The sequence below is a fragment of the Danio rerio genome, chromosome 3 (genome assembly GCF_049306965.1).
Source record: "Danio rerio strain Tuebingen ecotype United States chromosome 3, GRCz12tu, whole genome shotgun sequence".
Classification (NCBI taxonomy): Eukaryota; Metazoa; Chordata; class Actinopteri; order Cypriniformes; family Danionidae; genus Danio; species Danio rerio.
Genome location: NC_133178.1, coordinates 3,634,586 through 3,652,078, shown reverse-complemented (window position 1 = coordinate 3,652,078; position 17,493 = coordinate 3,634,586). Strand labels below are relative to the sequence as shown.

Below are 17,493 nucleotides of genomic sequence, written 5' to 3'. Positions count from 1 at the left end.
ATCCAGGATCTGCCAAATAATCTTAGATCATTTAAGCGAGGTACGAAGATTGGACCCCTGAAAACACTGTGTTTAGGCTTTGAAAATGCTGTCTATGTGCTTAGCATGTTCTGTTTAACATCAACCCATACTCTATACATGCCCTGGCATTCATTCTGATCTTTAAATAACTTGAGCTAATAATGGAAGAAGTTATCATCATCATAATATTCACATCTTGCAAGAGATAAAAGCTGCCTGCATGTATATACAACAATACATATAAAAAAACAAACATTTAAAAATAGCATACCAGCCCACATTTAAAAAATGGTCCAGCCCTTCTGGGATTTTCCAGAATTGCCAGATGGCCAGTCCGCCTTGTCTTTACCCTCATTGTTTGATGGCATTTTGTGAGCCGGCTTAGTTCCTTTTAGTAATCTGGGGTCGCCACAGCAAATTGAACCGCCAACTTATCCAGCACATGTTTTATACAGAGCGGATGCCCTTCCAGGGTTCCACAGAACCCGCTGTGTAAAAACATATGCTGGATAAGTTGGCGGTTCATTCCGCTGTGGCAACCCTGGATTAATAAAGGGATTAAGCCAAAAAGAAGATGAATGAACGAATAAAATCCAGTCGTCTTAGTGTTATTTTTGCAATTGTACATTTTATAAGGATTTAGTTTGATTATTAAGAGTCCTACAATAGAAAATAAGAGTATATCTCTCCAGACAGGGCTTTCTTAAAGTGAAACCTTTGTTTATAGACTAAAATAAAAGCAAAACACTGGTGTTAAACTCAGTTCCTTTCCTTGAAAAAGCATACATATCATATAACATTTGGATTTTGGTTTGTTTGATTCGAGCATTGTTTACTTCTTTTCTTTTTGAATGTCCATGATGAATAGATCTTGTGTTTTGAAGAGCTCTGTTTGATGCAGTCACGTTAAGTTCCTCCCAGTGAGCACTGACTTTACTCTCTGCTGGAGCGTCAGAGGTGGATTTCAACACACAAACTGGCAACCGTGTTCAGTTCTCTTTGTGCTCCTTTAAAAGCTGTTTTCAAAACTACTTGACGGAGTTGCAGAGATGCGTCGTTTATTTTCTATGATTTTACTGCTGTCCATCATTGGGCTGCACGTGATCAGTCCTTTCACAACAGATAGTTGGTTATGGAACAGCGAGAAAAGTATTGAGATGGCTGTTGATAATGGAGGAGAGTGGGGCTCATGGGGGCCTGCAGAAATGTGTCCATGGGGATCATACGCCCGAGGGTTTAATCTCAAGGTAAGTCTGGTATTCATTTCATGACAGTACTAAAATGCGCTGTGTGCTGCCCTCTCAGGGGCACACACACACACACACACACACACACACACACAATAGTAATTGCAAATATTCTTATAGTAAATTCTATAAATGTTTATTTTATATGATTGTGATTTGCTTTTAGAAAATCATCTGTGCTTAACATGTTCTCTAACCCCTCTGCCTGTCTGTGCCTGCCAGCATGTTCAGTTCTGGCCAGATGGTGGGTCTGTTTCGGAGCAGTTTCGCTTTTAACATATTTCTGCAATAAAAATCCAGCCAATCAGCATCCTTGAATTTGAGACAGATGGGCGAATATTTTGCCTCCACTGGAGTCATGTTACCCACATGTGACTGCTATTTTTTTTCTTAGCTTTTCTTTTCGCAACCAGCATACTTCAGTGGTCACATCACCCTGTGTTGTACTGTACGACACGGAAAATGGTGTCACTCCACTCCACATCAACATTATGCTGGAAGCACAGTCTGATGGGTAGCACATCATGTTCTTGGAAAATACATTTTTTTAATGTAGTCACAGAAACAATAGGAAAAATGAGGAACATATGGTCGTTTCTATTTATAAAATACTTTTAACTTTTAAATACTTTTTAAAAATAATAATAAATAATAATATTAGGTGTTCCAGGCACGTCCCACCGGGAGGAGGCCTCGGCAAAGACCCAGGACACGCTTCAGGGACTATGTCTCTCTGGTGGCCTGGGAATGCCTCAGGATACCCCTGGGGGAGCTGGAGGAAGTGTCAGGGGATAGGGAAGTCTGTGGTTCTCTCTTAAGACTGCTGCCCCCGCAACCCAGCCCCGGAAAAGCGGCAGAAAATGAATGAATGAATAAATAATAATTTATTTGCATATAATGCCTTTAAAACTGAATACTCAAAGCTTTAAACTTAAAAATACAAGCATATCAGAAACGCATGCAGAGGAGACAGATTATATTCATTCATTCATTTTTCATTGGCTTAGTCTCTTTTCTTTCAGGGGTCGCCACAGCTAAATGAACCGCCAACTATTCCAGCATATGCTTCACGCAGCGGATCCATTGAGCTATATACTATATACAACCACACTAATAGTAGACAAGTCACAGATTGCTTAAGGCACCACAGTAGCTCGCTCGCTCGCCAGGTAAACTGACCAAGACTAAAGTGCCATACATATCAAACTGGAAAGCCGCGCTGCCATTTAACTTTCAAATTAAGGCGAGGGCCACAAACTATCGTCCGCGAGTTTGAGAGCCCTGCTGTAGAGTGTCCTCTGCTTGTTGCTGTATGTGGGTGCAGTAATGCAGGTGAAAGGTGAAGAGCCTGTTCGAGTGCTGCTATTTGCAGAATACCGCATGGCTATCAGCCAATCAGATTCAAGAACCAGACAGAACTGTTGTGAAAATCTGTATAAATGAATTGAAAAAATTTTCTCTTCGTTATGCCCGCAAAGTGCCAGTGGAAATGCACCATCAGCCCTCTTATTACAGACATCCCAAGTTGAGAATAGTCATTACCGAGTGTCATGTTTTGCGGGAGTTATGCTACGTGAAATATTTGAAGAGACGTATGTAAAGACCGGGGAAGTGGTGGAGAGGTGGAGGGAGCGAGGAGGGATGCAGTGGAAAGGGTGCACGTCGTATTTGAGGACCGGGAAGGAGATGCTTGATTTTCGGGAGATTATCACTCATTTGCGGGCATCCGGGAGTCTCTATGCATTTGCGGGAGACTCTCACAATTTCCAGGAGACTTGGGATGTCTGTTATTACTCTCCTCTCCTCCCCTACCCTTAACCCACAGCCTCTTCCTCCAGCCCTGAAGCCAGTCATTCCTCCTTTCTCCATTCTGCTTGCCCCTGTGACTAAACCAAGCATGAGGCTGCCTCTTCTAATGGTGCCAGTACACATCATTCCCCTTTTCCTTCCCCCATAGCAAAACCCACCAGATCCAAGCCTGCAACTCTTCCCGCTAGCGGTGCATGCATCACATTATTGCAGTTTTAATGATGTAAACAGCACAGTGCTCTGTAGAAAATACTATCTGTTGGCACATATCTGATTCATGCATGATTCAGTTCCACATATACTGTAAATGAGGCCTAAATCTGATCCCAAACTATCTGAATGCTTGCATTTTTTTCTAGTTGACTCAGATATGGAACATATCAGATCTGTTTTTTTGGGTCAGAGTAGTTGGATCAGACAGTAGTCAGCGATTCATAGGGGTTTATTTTGATGGTCCATGCGCAAAACGCAGGGCGCAAACGCTTTCAGGGCGTGTCAGGACGCGTTTTTGCTAATTTAAGGACGAGAAAACCTGCTTTGCGCCGTGGCGCATGGTCTAAAAGGGTTGAGTTTATTTTCTTAATGAGTTATAGGTGTGTTTTGAGAATAAACCAATTAGAGTCTCATCTCCCATTACCTTTAAGAGCCAGCTGTGTCGTGCCATAAGTGCATTCGCTATTTACAGGACGCAAAGTAAGTCTAAGTGGAAAAACTGAGCATTTCACAAGCAAACAGATAACAGTTAACAGTGTTTCAACAGAAAACAGTTAAACAGAGCATCTACTGCGTGAGAATGAGAGATAATGGAACTACTTTCACTTTCGCTCTTGGATAGGGAAACCTTTACGCACAAACATCAATTAGTCTATAAATAAATAATTTTGTTTGTTAAGCGCAAATATTTGTTTCAAAACTATTTCAAAATTCAGTTCTAATTTCCAGCAAACGAATAAATGAACAATAATGACTGAGTACTGAGTTATTTCCAAATACACCTGCTGTGCCTCATATGGTCTAAAACCTGACAAGTGGGCAAATCTAAGCTTGTTTTTAATAAAACAAATATAAATATGGATATAATAAATAATACTGCTAATAATAATAACATTATACAAAAGCAAATTGTTAAGAATGAACTGAAAAAGCCTCCCGAGATGAAGAAGGCATAAAAGCAGTGGTTTCTCATATTTATGTAGGCTAGAAAATAATATGTTTTGTAATATTTTAATCCTTTATATTTATATCCTATATCTATTCTTATTATATCCTATATATATCCTTAATATTTAAATGTTTTCATATGTAAAGATATTTGCCTGTTGCTCTCTTGTGTGTATTAAGCAGTGTGTAAGCGAGGTGCAACTCTGCGCCGGAGTTTAGACCGGGTTAGTTTTGGTCTAATAAAAAATCTATTATAGTTTCTCAAAATAGCAACGCGCCTCAGACACCTTCCTTTTTAGACCAGAACGCCTATGGGCGCACAAATGAGCGCTAATGCATTTGCTATTTAAACAGCGTAGCGCAACGCCTCAAAACCACTCTTGCGCCAAGCTGAAACTACCAAAAGACTACTGCGTCACGCCTTGTGCCACACTGCGCCGGGTGTATGATAGGGCCCTTAGTGTGTACACAAGTGTCACCAATTCACCATCAAATGTGAACAAATGAGCAACTGAATGCTACCTCAGACAGTCCTGCACTGTGAAATCAATAGAACTTGGGAGTTGTGGAAATTGGCAGAGTGAAATTTATCACCATTTTTCAGAGGAGGATTGTATTAATGGTGTTACTGTTTTAAGGTGGAGGAATCTTCCCCCTTTTCACTTGATGAGACGTCAGTCAATGGGATTCGTCTTTACTGTGTCAGTCCGGACAACGTCTCCAATGTTGTTGCTGTGGTTCAGTCCAAAGTTTCAAAGTAATTACCTTGGGTTATTTTTTTTTTTTTTTTGTTTTTCATTAAATGTTAAAGATACAAAAATAAATGTTTGATCTGACTGAACCCTATTGTGTCTGTGCTTCAGCTGGGGCGAGTGGACACCTGTCGATTGGTGTAGATCTGGATTCCTGAAAGCTTTCAGGTTGAGAGTTGAGTCTCCTCAAGGAATTGAAGATGACTCGGCAGCAAACAACATCATGTGAGGATGCTGAAAACAATCATGTAACATTGACTTAAATCCTACACAGAAAAAAGTATTTAAAGGGCCATGAAACCCCCTCGTTTCAGCAGGGTGTTTTCACACCTCTACTTTGGAAAAAGTCAGAAAAGTGGGCGTGTCCAGCTCTGTTTAGGGGGGAGTGTCAGAGGAACTAAAGTGGGAGGGTGTGGGAGTGTCTATTTGGGCACGCGTGAGTTTCAGTCAAAATACACACAAGAGAAAGTGTAATGTTTAACCTACATGGACATTTGTAGTCGAATTATTTGCCAAATTATTAAATGCTGGACTTTAAGTTTGGCTCTTTCATTCAGGGAATTCATTCATGCCCCTCGCGACAAATGAGATATTTGATTCGAGGAACTGCTCTAAGCGTGTATTTTTCATGCAGTGTTTGATACTGCACGGCGAATGAGATTTCCATTTCCTGGAAAGTTAGATGCACACAGCAGGTAGCGTCAGAAAGCCGCGTGTGTTATTCCGGTCACAAAATGCGGTGAAAACCCTACACGAGGTTAAAGTTTGGTTGTGATGCTAACGTGTTTACACTCGGTGCAATAGTTAACTTAGTTCGATACGAACAAACTGAATAAACAAAGAGCACTGGTCGCTCACTTACCAAATCTGTAGAGACAGGACAATCACCAGCAACTAGAGCCGCGTCTTTATTAAGAGGAGACTACAAGCGAATCCGGATCTCAGCGTTTGCAGATGAGAACAGCTCTCAGGTAAACAATAATCCTCCTTAGACACGTAAGTTATTGTTGTCGAGCGTCGCGTACACTGTTAATCCACACGTGACTCCAGCTGCGCTCTCACAGAGAGAAAAAGAAAACAAAACTTAACGGCAGCAAACTATAAAAGCAACACTTCAAATTTGTTTTGCCAACAAAACGTGGCGTCTCTGTCGTCTACACTGTGACACTAACGAATATTAATGAAGTTGCACAATAGAGCGCGCTGATTGGTTTGAACCAAGCCTTACTCATGCATTAATGCATCACACTGTAAGACGTAATAAGGCACACTCTGGCACAGACGTCCAGTCTGCACGCTGGAATACACGCTATTATGTCATGACCGTGACGCAGCTTCAAAAATTCGTTTCAAACCGGAAGTACGAATTTGTTTGAAAAAACGCAAAAACAACCAATTTACACTTTTTAGTGAAATATAGGTGTCCTAATAGTGTTTTTAGCAGTGTGGGACACATATACGACTGTCAACAGCTCAAAACATGTGTTTTGGTGTTTTGTGACCCTTTAATGCATATGGAGTTAATATAGGACCACATACTAGCAAAATAAAAGAGATTGCAAACAAAAAATAAAGTTTTGAGCAAGAAAATAAATGAATGAATAAATGCAAATGTCCAAAAATCACAAAGCAAAAATTTAATTCTAACCAAAATAAAGAACCGCAAAGGGAAAATTAAGTTTTGAGAAATAAAAAAAAAATTTGCAAACAAAAAAAAAAAAAAAAAAAGAACTGCAAATAAAAATCTAGCTGTGCAAAAATGAAAAAAACTGAAATATTTGCATATATTTAACCTTGAGTTTCCTCCGGGTGCTGCGGTTTCCCCCACAGTCCAAAGACATGCGGTACCGGTGAATTGGGTAGGCTAAATTGTCTGTAATGTTTTGTTGCGGCTGGTAGGGCATCTGCTGCGTAAAAACTTGCTGGATAAGTTGCCGGTTCATTCCGCTGTGGTGACCCCGGATTAATAAAGAGACTAAGGCGAAAAGAAAATGAAAGAATGAATGAATAACCTTGAGTTTGAGTTTGTGAGAGTTCGTTTCTGCACGTTTCACTTTGTGGCCCTGATTTCACAAGGGGGTGGAGTCAAGGGAACTTGAGTGTTTACGGTAGGCCCAGACCTGCCTCCATTTAAGCGGCGTCATCACCTGGGCCTGGTTTTTCAAAAGTAATCCACTAGGATTTTGGATAAGGGATTAGATCAAATCTTGAAAATGGGTTTTTCAAAAGAAAAAAACAGATTGCATAATCGGATTAGATCACATAATCTAATCTTGGTTTTGATCCAGGTTAAACCTTTAGTTTGGGTTTTTCAGACCTTTTTTGTAGGATCTGAATCACTTTGATCCAAAAAACCTGGATTAAACTGATCCCATCAAAAGGGTGGATTTAGTGTGGATTTCATGCCCAAAATGTAATGAAAACTTAACAAAAAAAAATCATAAATAGTACTATTTTTGGATCATGCAGTATCTTATGAGATAACCTATTTATTAATAAGGTTTTAATTTTATTTGTTCATCCGTCAGGCTATAGTGAGTATCGGCTTTAACGTATTCAGCCTTTCAGTATAGGCCTACAGCAAAGTAGAAAGAGTTTGGCCTCATAAAATAATCCCCCAAACAGCTGTCAAAACTGACCAAAAACAATACAAAAATTTCTGTCACTAATTTATATATATATATATATATTCATCACAATGGAAAATATTTTTGTTTTTAGAATATTTATTAGTGATGCATGCGATGATTACAGAATAACCAAAAATAAAAATGCAAAGAATGGCAATGACTATAGATTTCTCTTTCAACAATTTCCAAAAAGAGACTGAAAGGGCAGAAGCACAGCTTCATCTGGCAGAGAAACAACTGACTCTGACCAAACTGCAGCAAACCAAGACCAGACTTGAGATCTGCCTTTTAAAGGCTACGCTCAGACAAGCTGCTCTCTCCACATCAGATGAGGAAGTCTGAAATTATTGTGGAGTTTTTGACATTAAGTCTTTTTTTATTTACATCTATATTTGAAACTTATTATAAATATCCTCAATGTACAGTGTTGTAGGTGTCAGATGAGTGGACTGCTGGAAGAGGATGGGGTGGGGTTTTTCTTGTTTTTATTATTTATTTTTATTAGTATTTGAACAATTATAAAATTTTCTTTGTTTTCATTTCAAATAAAATAAAGTTATATTGACCCCACGCTGGCTATTCTACTTGTCGCTCTTTACATATCTAGAGTTCTACATTGTGATGTCCTATCCTGTTTGAACACTGGTAATCCAGATTTAGTAATCCTGAAAAGTTCCTATCCGGATCAGTTTGCTCCAATCCGAAGTTGCTTTGAAAAACTGGCTCAAAAAGTAAGCTGGATTACGTGATCACAGATCGCAAAAACAGGATTACTAAATCCAGATCAATTTTATCCGGATTAAACCTTTTGAAAAACCAGGTCCTGGAGACACAGTATCACCAAGGTCATTCTGCTTTTACTGAAGCTTTTGGTTTCGGACATACAGAAAACAACTTGCGTCCATCTGCCGCAAACATATTATAAACATCAGAACATCACACAGTGTCTGCAGAAGCTGTTTTTGGAGGAGACAAGCTGACATCACTGTGTGTCACTATTTGCCCAGGCTCAGTCTTGCACGAGTTACCAAGGTACGAAACGTGACACAGACACACACACACGAACGAACTTTATGAAAACGATAGTTTGTTGTACAGTTGGCGGTTCACTTACGTGATTTGGTACGATTGCATTCACATCAGTAGTGAACCGTGCCAGAGTTCGCATGAACCGTACCCCAGACCACCTCTTTCAGGGGGACTCGGGTACGGTTCAGGGGTGTGCACCCGAGTTCAGAAGACACGTTCACACTAGCTAAACATACGTCAAACGAACCCGCGTGCGGACCAAAAGTCCTAGTGTGAAAGCACACTTAGACTAGAACCGCCACTGCTCCCTCTCTCCTACGTCACGCTGCTTTGTGCCTCACAATCACTATAATTTGTGTCCTGTTATAATGTCAGGAAATGTTTTGTTGTGTTTCTATCACTCCAATGTGACTGAGGACACACTATAACTACACACAGTTCTGTCCAAACAGCTTACAAAAGATGATTTTGCATCATAGGTGCTCTTGAGAAATAGGTTTAGCATTGCTTTACATCTGTATGACTCCAGGTTCAGATGCAGTGATGGTTATGAGCTAAATGGTGATGGCACAGACTGGGGGGACTGGGGCTCTTGGAGCAAAACCTGTCAGGGAAAAGGAATTTGTGGCATCAAGACTCTGGTTGAAGGGCCACAGGGAATATGGGACGACACCGCTCTCAATGATGCAGTCATGTACTGCTGCGATTAAGGTGAGGGGATTGCAAACAACACTCAGAATAACACATACTGCAGAGAACTGAGGTCTGGCTTTTCTTTCAGGAGGAAGGGGATGAAAACAAGAACAGCAAGAAGACCTGATGGGTTGTAATAATGCTTATGCACACAGACCTGGACAGGAGGTTTAGGGCATGACAGAAATGAATTGATTAAAACTACCATTTCAGTTCTTCCAGGATAACATCTTGTGTTATGTGTGCAGAATTATTAGGCAAGTGATTATTTTGACAATATCATCATTTTTATGCTGTCACTAATTACAGAAATAATATGCATTAATTACTACAAGTAATTCAAATTAAATGCTTTTGGATTTGAGCATATCAGGTGATTCAACCTAAGCAATACAACATTGTAATACAGTTATATAGGTGATTATTAGGCAGCAGCTTTTCCTCTGACAAAATAAACCCCCCAAAAAATAACATTTATTGACTCAGAAAAATCCAAAATTGTAAATAATCTTCCAGAGGGAGGCTCTTTAAAAGGCTAAGATATTGTTGCGTCACATACAACCCAGGCTCATCTTGAAAACGTTGTCCCGTGGACGTTTCTGAAGACTGCGAAAAACATCCTTAGAGGTATGTATTGCAGTTTTTGTTTTGGCGTATCAGCCAGAAGCCGCTGTGTGCGATTTTTAGCATCTCAACTGCCTCTCGCGATTGCCATTCGCAACCGTGCTTTTCTCGCGTAAACCTACCTGGGGCCACTGTCGACTAGCTGAAAGATTGTCTGTGCGACCAGCAGACGAGCATACTCTGAAGTGCTTTGCCACAAACAAAATTCTAACTTGCCTAATAATTCTGCACACAATGTAGTCTGAGGTTTCTGTGCGCAACACACAGAAGTCTAGATGGTTACATATACTAAATAATTTCATGACTAACAATATACAATATATTACAACATGTTATATATAAGAGTAGCCAATCATGTACAAGTATAATCATCATGCCATTTTCTGTATGCATGCACCTTCCTATATAAGCTGTTGTCTTGGTTTGTTTTGGGGGATTCTGTTTTATCATTTCTGCCACAAATAAAGCATATTAAAAAGGCATTGTTTGGAGTCTGTCTGGTTGCTACAGCTTAGTAAAGCACTTAGTCACACTGCACATTTTTTTCCTTTTGGCTTTTATTCAGTCACACACAAAAGCACCAGACATGCAAGCTCATTCAAAAGGTTTTACATTTTACTGCATTCCAGAGGTAAAATTTACTGAACTTTGGGATGTGATTTGCATCATGACAGAAGAACAAAACTTGACGTCTCTGTCCAGATATTTAAAACATTCATTTCAGCATCATCCTGTTTTATCCCGCCCTTTTCACAGCACTGTCCGAATTCATTTTGCATGCTCAAAGAAGTGTTACCCATGAGTTTGTGCAGCGTCAACTGTAGAAGAACAAATAAAAATATTTTAAGAATGCTAGAAACCCGTTAGCATTTACATTTATAGCAGGAAAAACGATTTTCCCAAAAGTGTTTCCAACATTCTTGAAATATCTTCTGTTGTGTTTAACAGACAGAGAATAAAACTATACTTAATAATGAATTTGCTCCATTGGTCCAGGAGACTCCAGTGATATTCGCATAAGGAAAGTTTACAGTTGTAATGATAATTAATATGACAACACATTAATTCTGTGTGAAGTGCAAAGTGCTTGGATTTAATTTGGTATTACCATTAGGTAATTCGGTATTACTCCATTTATGTCAATGTAACACTTCTCTTCCTGATGACACAAATCACTCAGGCGTACACAGAGAACTGCGTTCTGCATTGTTTATTCTGTAACAAAAATATACATCCTCTGGCAACAGTATGCATTTAAACATGCATCGCCTTTCTGCATTCAGCAACCATTTTCTGCTGTGTTGCCACATAAAGTCATTTTAACAAAACATTATTTATTTACAAAAGTTCAACATACCTGTAACAGAAATATACATCCTCTGGCAACAGTATGCATTTAAACATGCATCGCCTTTCTGCATTCAGCAACCATTTTCTGCTGTGTTGCCACATAAAGTCATTTTAACAAAACATTATTTATTTACAAAAGTTCAACATACCTGTAACAGAAATATACATCCTCTGGCAACAGTATGCATTTAAACATGCATCTAAAAAAAACATTTTCTGCTGTAGGCGGGGCTTTGCAGGTGAAAGGTGAAAGAAACAATTACACACTGTTGCCACGAGAGGTCTCTCAACAACCACAAAATAAACAAAATAACCCATTTTGGTGAAAGACAATTAAACATTATTTTAACCGTGTTACATCCACCCCAGCTGAATTTCACCAAAATCTCGAACATGCAAAAAAAAACGATAAAATACACACAATGATCTGTCAAAATACAAAACTAGCACACAGAGAAACTAACAACTATCCAAGTATCCCGTAAGGATGAATAAAGAAGAGACTGGCGCCAAAGTCTCAACTTATCAACTGTCTGCAGGATGCCCAATATACACCCCACAACTCTGCGACAAAATACATCAAAGTTACAGTAAAGTGTGTATACCTACAAAAATATTTAAGAAAATAAATAAATGAAATAATACCACTATTATTAGCCTTAAGAGTAAAGAGGAGAGAGGAAGAAAAAAAAATCACATAGAAGCAGAACTTCTTTAATTCCCAAATCTCAATTGCAAAACATCCATTAACTGTCTCAAAAAAAAACTACTCTCGAAGAGCTTGAACAATTGACTTACAAATGGATGTTACATAACCCCTAGAATTATGGCTTAAATCTTGTCTTGACATAGTATAGAGTAGTCTATTCACTGGTCTGATGACACGTCCAAACAGTGGCGTAGCGCAAAATGCGGAGGCCCCCCTGCAGGGATCGCTGACGGGGCCCCCTGATGAAGGGAGGGGGGGGATACGTCATACGTCAATTTGCATATCACTGACGTCATCACGTTCTACCGTTTCTGTTTAACAGCCTATGGTTAATAAAGGGGTATTTATAATTGCACTACACTTTATATAAGCATGTTTATTTAACTAAATTTATTGCTGTTTGAATACAGTTTATCATTATAGATGTGTAGTGAATGTGCAGTAATCTCTCATATGAAATAAACTCAGACAAGTTCAGAAACTGTCACTAAAATATCTGTGATTGTGAACAAGAAAAGAATAAACGGTCCAATTAAATTGTTGAAATAAAGGAGAAGTACATTGGTTTGACTGTACAAGGGAAATACCTTCACACTGCCTGTGCTAAATCATTTGTCGTCGGTACGCAGAGGGGTGATCTGCTCTCGGGCTGCAGGTGGGAGAGGCTGCTGTAGAGGACTGACTGGGCCGCCTGTCAGTGCTGTGAGGCGGGGGAGGGGCCGGCGGCATCAAACGCAGCTCGTTGAGAAGAGTAGGGACGGTACAGTATGGACAAATGACAGTCTAAAAAAAATCTCCAATAACACACAAAAAAGTCGCTAGGGGGGTCTGAAAAGTCGCTAAATCTAGTGACAAAGTCGCTAAGTTGGCAACATTGGCGGCAAGCAATCAGAATGAAGTAGTCCACCGCTTGAGAGGTGTTCAGAGAACACAGACGTGTGAACTTTGGTTCCGACCACAGTTGTTCCCAACAGTTTATTGAAAATCGCGACGACACGGGGCCCCTTAATCACGCGGGGACCCCCCCCACGGTGCGTGCCCTGCGGGCCCGTCCGCTACGCCACTGCGTCCAAAACACGATGTCGCTCGAGTAAATACACAGGGAAAGTCATCCTGGACTTGTCTTAGACTACCACTTGAATTGCATGGCTGACTGGGTAGTGGAACGGAATCAGCAGGTTGCTCAGGACGGGCAAGAGCTACATCACTCATTGTATTCACCACATCAAGACTGGCTGTTGTGCTAGCAGGACAAGACATTTCACTGTGTAGGTCAGCACGATCAGAGTTATCCTCAGGTAACTGAGAGACCCATTCCAGAGTTCTACCAACACCTGTTACATTAGAATAGATCGTTCCAGTGTCCTCAACAACGGACAGATCATCTCTGATAGACACTGAGTGAGCTGGAATAGGGATAACACTATCAAACTCACCAACAGCAGTAGTGCCCATGTCAGCATCAGAACTCACATTGATGGACTCATCCAAACAGTTACCACAAGGGACACCATCTACAATCTCATTCTGATCTAAGCACAAGTCAGCATCGTGCAAAAGGGAATTCTAAGCTGACGAGAAAACATCTGCTCCTGGATCACTTGAAGGGGACAAGGATCCAGAATCATCTGTCAGTGGAAGAAAGTTGACTTGTAATAACAAATTACGGTAAACTACCTTCTCCTGGCCAGTGGTAGTATTACGAATTCTGTATGTGTTTGTGTTAGGAAATTTTTCAATCACGATGTAGATTGCAGTCTCCCAACGATCTGAAATTTTTTTCTTTTCCCTTTCAGCACGATTCGCCAACAGTACACGATCAGAGATGCTAATATCCGACCCTTTTGTCTTCCTATTATACAGCACAGCATGACGATGTTGCTCCTTAGAAGCATGTCTCTGAGCTATTTACATTGCTTCAGAAAGATCCTTCATAAGTGAAGACACATTCTTGGAAAAATCCGTAGTTGTTGAGTCACTCAAGACACTTTGAAACATTAGATCTATAGGCAGACGGGGCACCCTCCCAAACATTAGGTAGAAAGGTGCAAACCCCGTAGTCTCATGCACCGTACAGTTGTACATGAAAGTGAGAGACTGTAACCGCCTTGGCCAATCAGACTTCTCTCCAGGAGGCAATGCACGAATCATATTACCAAGCGTCCTATTAAATCGTTCGACAGCACCATTCCCCATTGGGTGATATGGGGTTGTACGGGATTTCCTAACACCTGACACTCTGAGAAGTTCACTGAAAAGATTGCTCTCAAAGTTAGCTCCTTGATCGGAGTGAATTCTCTCAGGAAAGCCATAGATGCAGAAGAATTTGTCCCATAAAACCTTGGCTACCTCCTTAGCTGACTGATTTCTACACAAGAAGGCCTGAGCCAGTCTAGTAAAATGGTCGGTCACAACAAGAACATCAACAGATTTGTTTTGTGAGTTTTCTGCTGACCAAAAGTCAATGCAGACAATCTGTAGAGGTCTGCTTGACTGTATGTTAAATAGAGGACCTCTATCACTGGGTTCGGCGGTCTTGCTGACGACACAACGCTGGCATTGACGTACGTATTCACGCACATCTCTGTCGAGTGATAACCAGAAAAAACGTTGCCTCACTAGACTGAGGGTTCTGAACTGACCTTGATGGCCTGCATGATCATGTGTTCCTTTTATTACCTCGACTTTAAGTGATTCAGGGACTACAAACTGGAAACGCCTTGTCTTCAAAAAGCTATCCTTCGACACCCTGTAAAGCACTCCATCGACCATCTTAAATTTCTCCCAATGTTTCAAATACCTTACAACTTGAAAAGGTTCATGCGCTCCCTCTCTTCTCGAGGGCCTACGGCGTCTCTCTACGTACTCCACAACACGAGATAAAATACTATCGCTGCGTTGTTTGTCACGAAGCTCACTCACTGTGTACGCAGGAAGACAATCATAGTCATTATCAACCACCTGAGGCACACAGTGTAAATTTGATAACGCACATACTTGTGCTCCGGTCTCCCAGTCATTATGGGACCGAAACACTGCTGAAACCTCATCACTTGAAAAGGTCATGTCATTGTGGAAAACAGAATCAGGCCGAGGAAATTGATCACTATTTGTTGACTGTCTAAACGCATTTTGAACAGAAACACCAGACATCTCAGTCATATTGTTCCTGAGACAATCAAAAGATTCATGCAACAACCTGTGTCCCACATGCACAAATGGTTCGCGGCTCAAAGCATCAGCAACTAGATTCCGAGAACCAGGGATGTACTTAATTTCGAAATCATAGCTGGCTAACTTTGCTACCCATCGCTGCTCGCAACAATCCAATTTTGGCTTAGTCATAATATGGGTCAGCGGATTATTATCAGTGCAGACTGTGAACTTGTTACTTTTTAGCCAGTGGCTAAACTTGTCGCACACTGCCCATTTTAACGCCAAAAATTCTAACCTGTGAGCAGGATAATTTCTTTGTGACCGAGAAAGCGATTTGCTGGCGAATGCAATTGGCCTAGCCATTGTATCTCCCTCTTGCACTTGAGACAAAACAGCTCCGAGGCCATCTAATGAGGCATTGGTAGATAGAATAAAGGGCTGATCGAATTTTGGGTGAGCCAAAACTACGCTGTTGATAAAAGATGACTTAAGCCCCTCAAAAGATCTGACATGATCCTCTGTCCAATGTTCAGGACGTAACTTACAGCTCTGCAGAGATCTTTTCCTCCTCCAGCCACCCTTAGAGTTCCTCATCTGGCCTGAAAGTAAATCGAAGAGAGGTCTAGCAATGGATGAATACTTGGGTATAAAATGTTGGTAGTAGTTAATTAAGCCAAGAAATGACCGTACGCGTTTTTGACTTGGAGTCACACCATCCTGCTCCATCAAATCAGCATAAGTCATTCTGGCAATACTGTCAACTTTACATGGATCAGTAGAAATACCTGTTTCGTCAACTATAAGCCCGAGAAATTTCACTGATCGTCTGAGAAAGCAACATTTCTTTGGTGAAAGCTTTAAGTTGTGTTTACTCAACCTACTAAACACCATCTCGAGACGCTCCAAAGCGATCTTCTCATTAGGGGCAAAAACAAGTAGATCATCGAGATAGCAAAGTAAGCTTAAGAAGTTCTGATCACCAAAGATTGCAGTCATCATCCTCACAAAACTACCTGGACTGTTACACAACCCCTGTGGAAGGCGGTTATATTCATACAACCCCACCAGTGTAGTAAATGCGGAATATTTTCTGTCATCATCATGCAAGGGCATATTGTAAAACCCAGAAGTAAGATCTAAGGTGCTGAACAGACAATTACCACCAAGTGCCGCCAAGCAATCAGCTTGATGGGGAAGCGGGTATGCATCCTTAAACGTTCGTCTATTTAGCCACCAGAAATCGGTGCAGATGCGCAAGTCCCCGTACTTTTTCCAAATCAGCACTAGTGGAGAAGCAAATTCGCCGGTCGATTTACGAATTATTTCTCTTTCTTCCATCTCGTCTAGGACTTTGCGGAGGACCTGATACTGGCTCGGAGATATTCTTCGGTAAGGTAGGCAAAATAGTTTGGTATCAGTGACATGAATTGTGTGTACAAATCCCTCAGCCTTACCACAATCATGGTGATACCGAGAGAAAATATTCTCGTACTGCAAAATAAGTTCTCAAAGCTAATTCTTACAGTCTTCAGAAGCCTCACACAAGTAAATATATAATGCTCCCAGACCAGCAAGTTCCAACTGTTTAACCAAATCCTCCCGTCGATCTAGGTAAGTACAGTTAAACAGTGGATCATCATTACAGGTGGGTACAACATACTCCAAATCCTCAAGTGTCACGCATGCAAACACATCGGCAATTTTTGCGTTGCGTCTCAACAAAATTTGCTGATGAGACAAATTAATCAGCTTCAGCGGCACCCAACCATCACCCCACAAAGGTGTAACAAGTCTAGCCACTAACACGTGCCTAGGGGCCGATCTAAAAGTAGTAGGTTCAGTTATCACAGTACTACCGGGTGAAATGACACAAGACTTATTCAACTTACCCCAAACCAAGTATTCACGCCCAGGTTCCAAACACACTGCTGACGTACATCAGACTGTACCGATCTTGTCTGGGATTTCTTCACCCTTCCAGCGTTCCATCCCAGCCAACATGGAAAGGAATCTTTCTGATTCCTGATCATCATTCAGACATGGATGAGACAAGGCATTCCAGTATGCAGGACAACGTTCAGACTCACGGAGCACATGTTTAATCACATTTGTCCCAATTATTAGCTCGTCTAGTTGGCCTGAACAACTAGTGTAGGCACAATGATCTTGCAGCCATAAACTTCCATCTCAATATCATAAGCAGATTTAGGCTTCACTCGAGTGCCACCACACCCTATCAGGACTGCATCAAAATTGAATCTATTCTATTTTGTCAACACACCAGCATCGAGGAGTTTGGCCTCTGCTTTTTC

The 17,493-nt window shown here is 40.8% G+C and overlaps 1 protein-coding gene and 1 long non-coding RNA gene across 3 annotated transcripts; one reads left to right on the top strand and one right to left on the bottom strand.

Annotated features, from left to right (window-relative positions):
* Positions 1 to 915: 915 nt before the first annotated feature.
* Positions 916 to 10,447, top strand: vmo1a (vitelline membrane outer layer 1 homolog a). 2 transcript variants are annotated; one of them, XM_073943618.1, is made up of 5 exons: positions 916 to 1,268; positions 4,877 to 4,995; positions 5,102 to 5,215; positions 9,179 to 9,360; positions 9,434 to 10,447. In XM_073943618.1, the coding sequence occupies exons 1-4, from the start codon at positions 1,071 to 1,073 to the stop codon at positions 9,357 to 9,359; spliced, it is 612 nt and encodes a 203-aa protein (XP_073799719.1). In that variant the 5' UTR covers positions 916 to 1,070; the 3' UTR covers position 9,360; positions 9,434 to 10,447.
* LOC141381109 (uncharacterized) lies at positions 9,702 to 11,983 on the bottom strand. Its single transcript, XR_012400729.1, has 2 exons — positions 11,466 to 11,983; positions 9,702 to 11,181 (listed from the first exon to the last, which is right to left on the bottom strand). It is a non-coding gene; the product is annotated as an uncharacterized lncRNA (long non-coding RNA).
* Between the last annotated feature and the right edge of the window lie 5,510 nt (positions 11,984 to 17,493).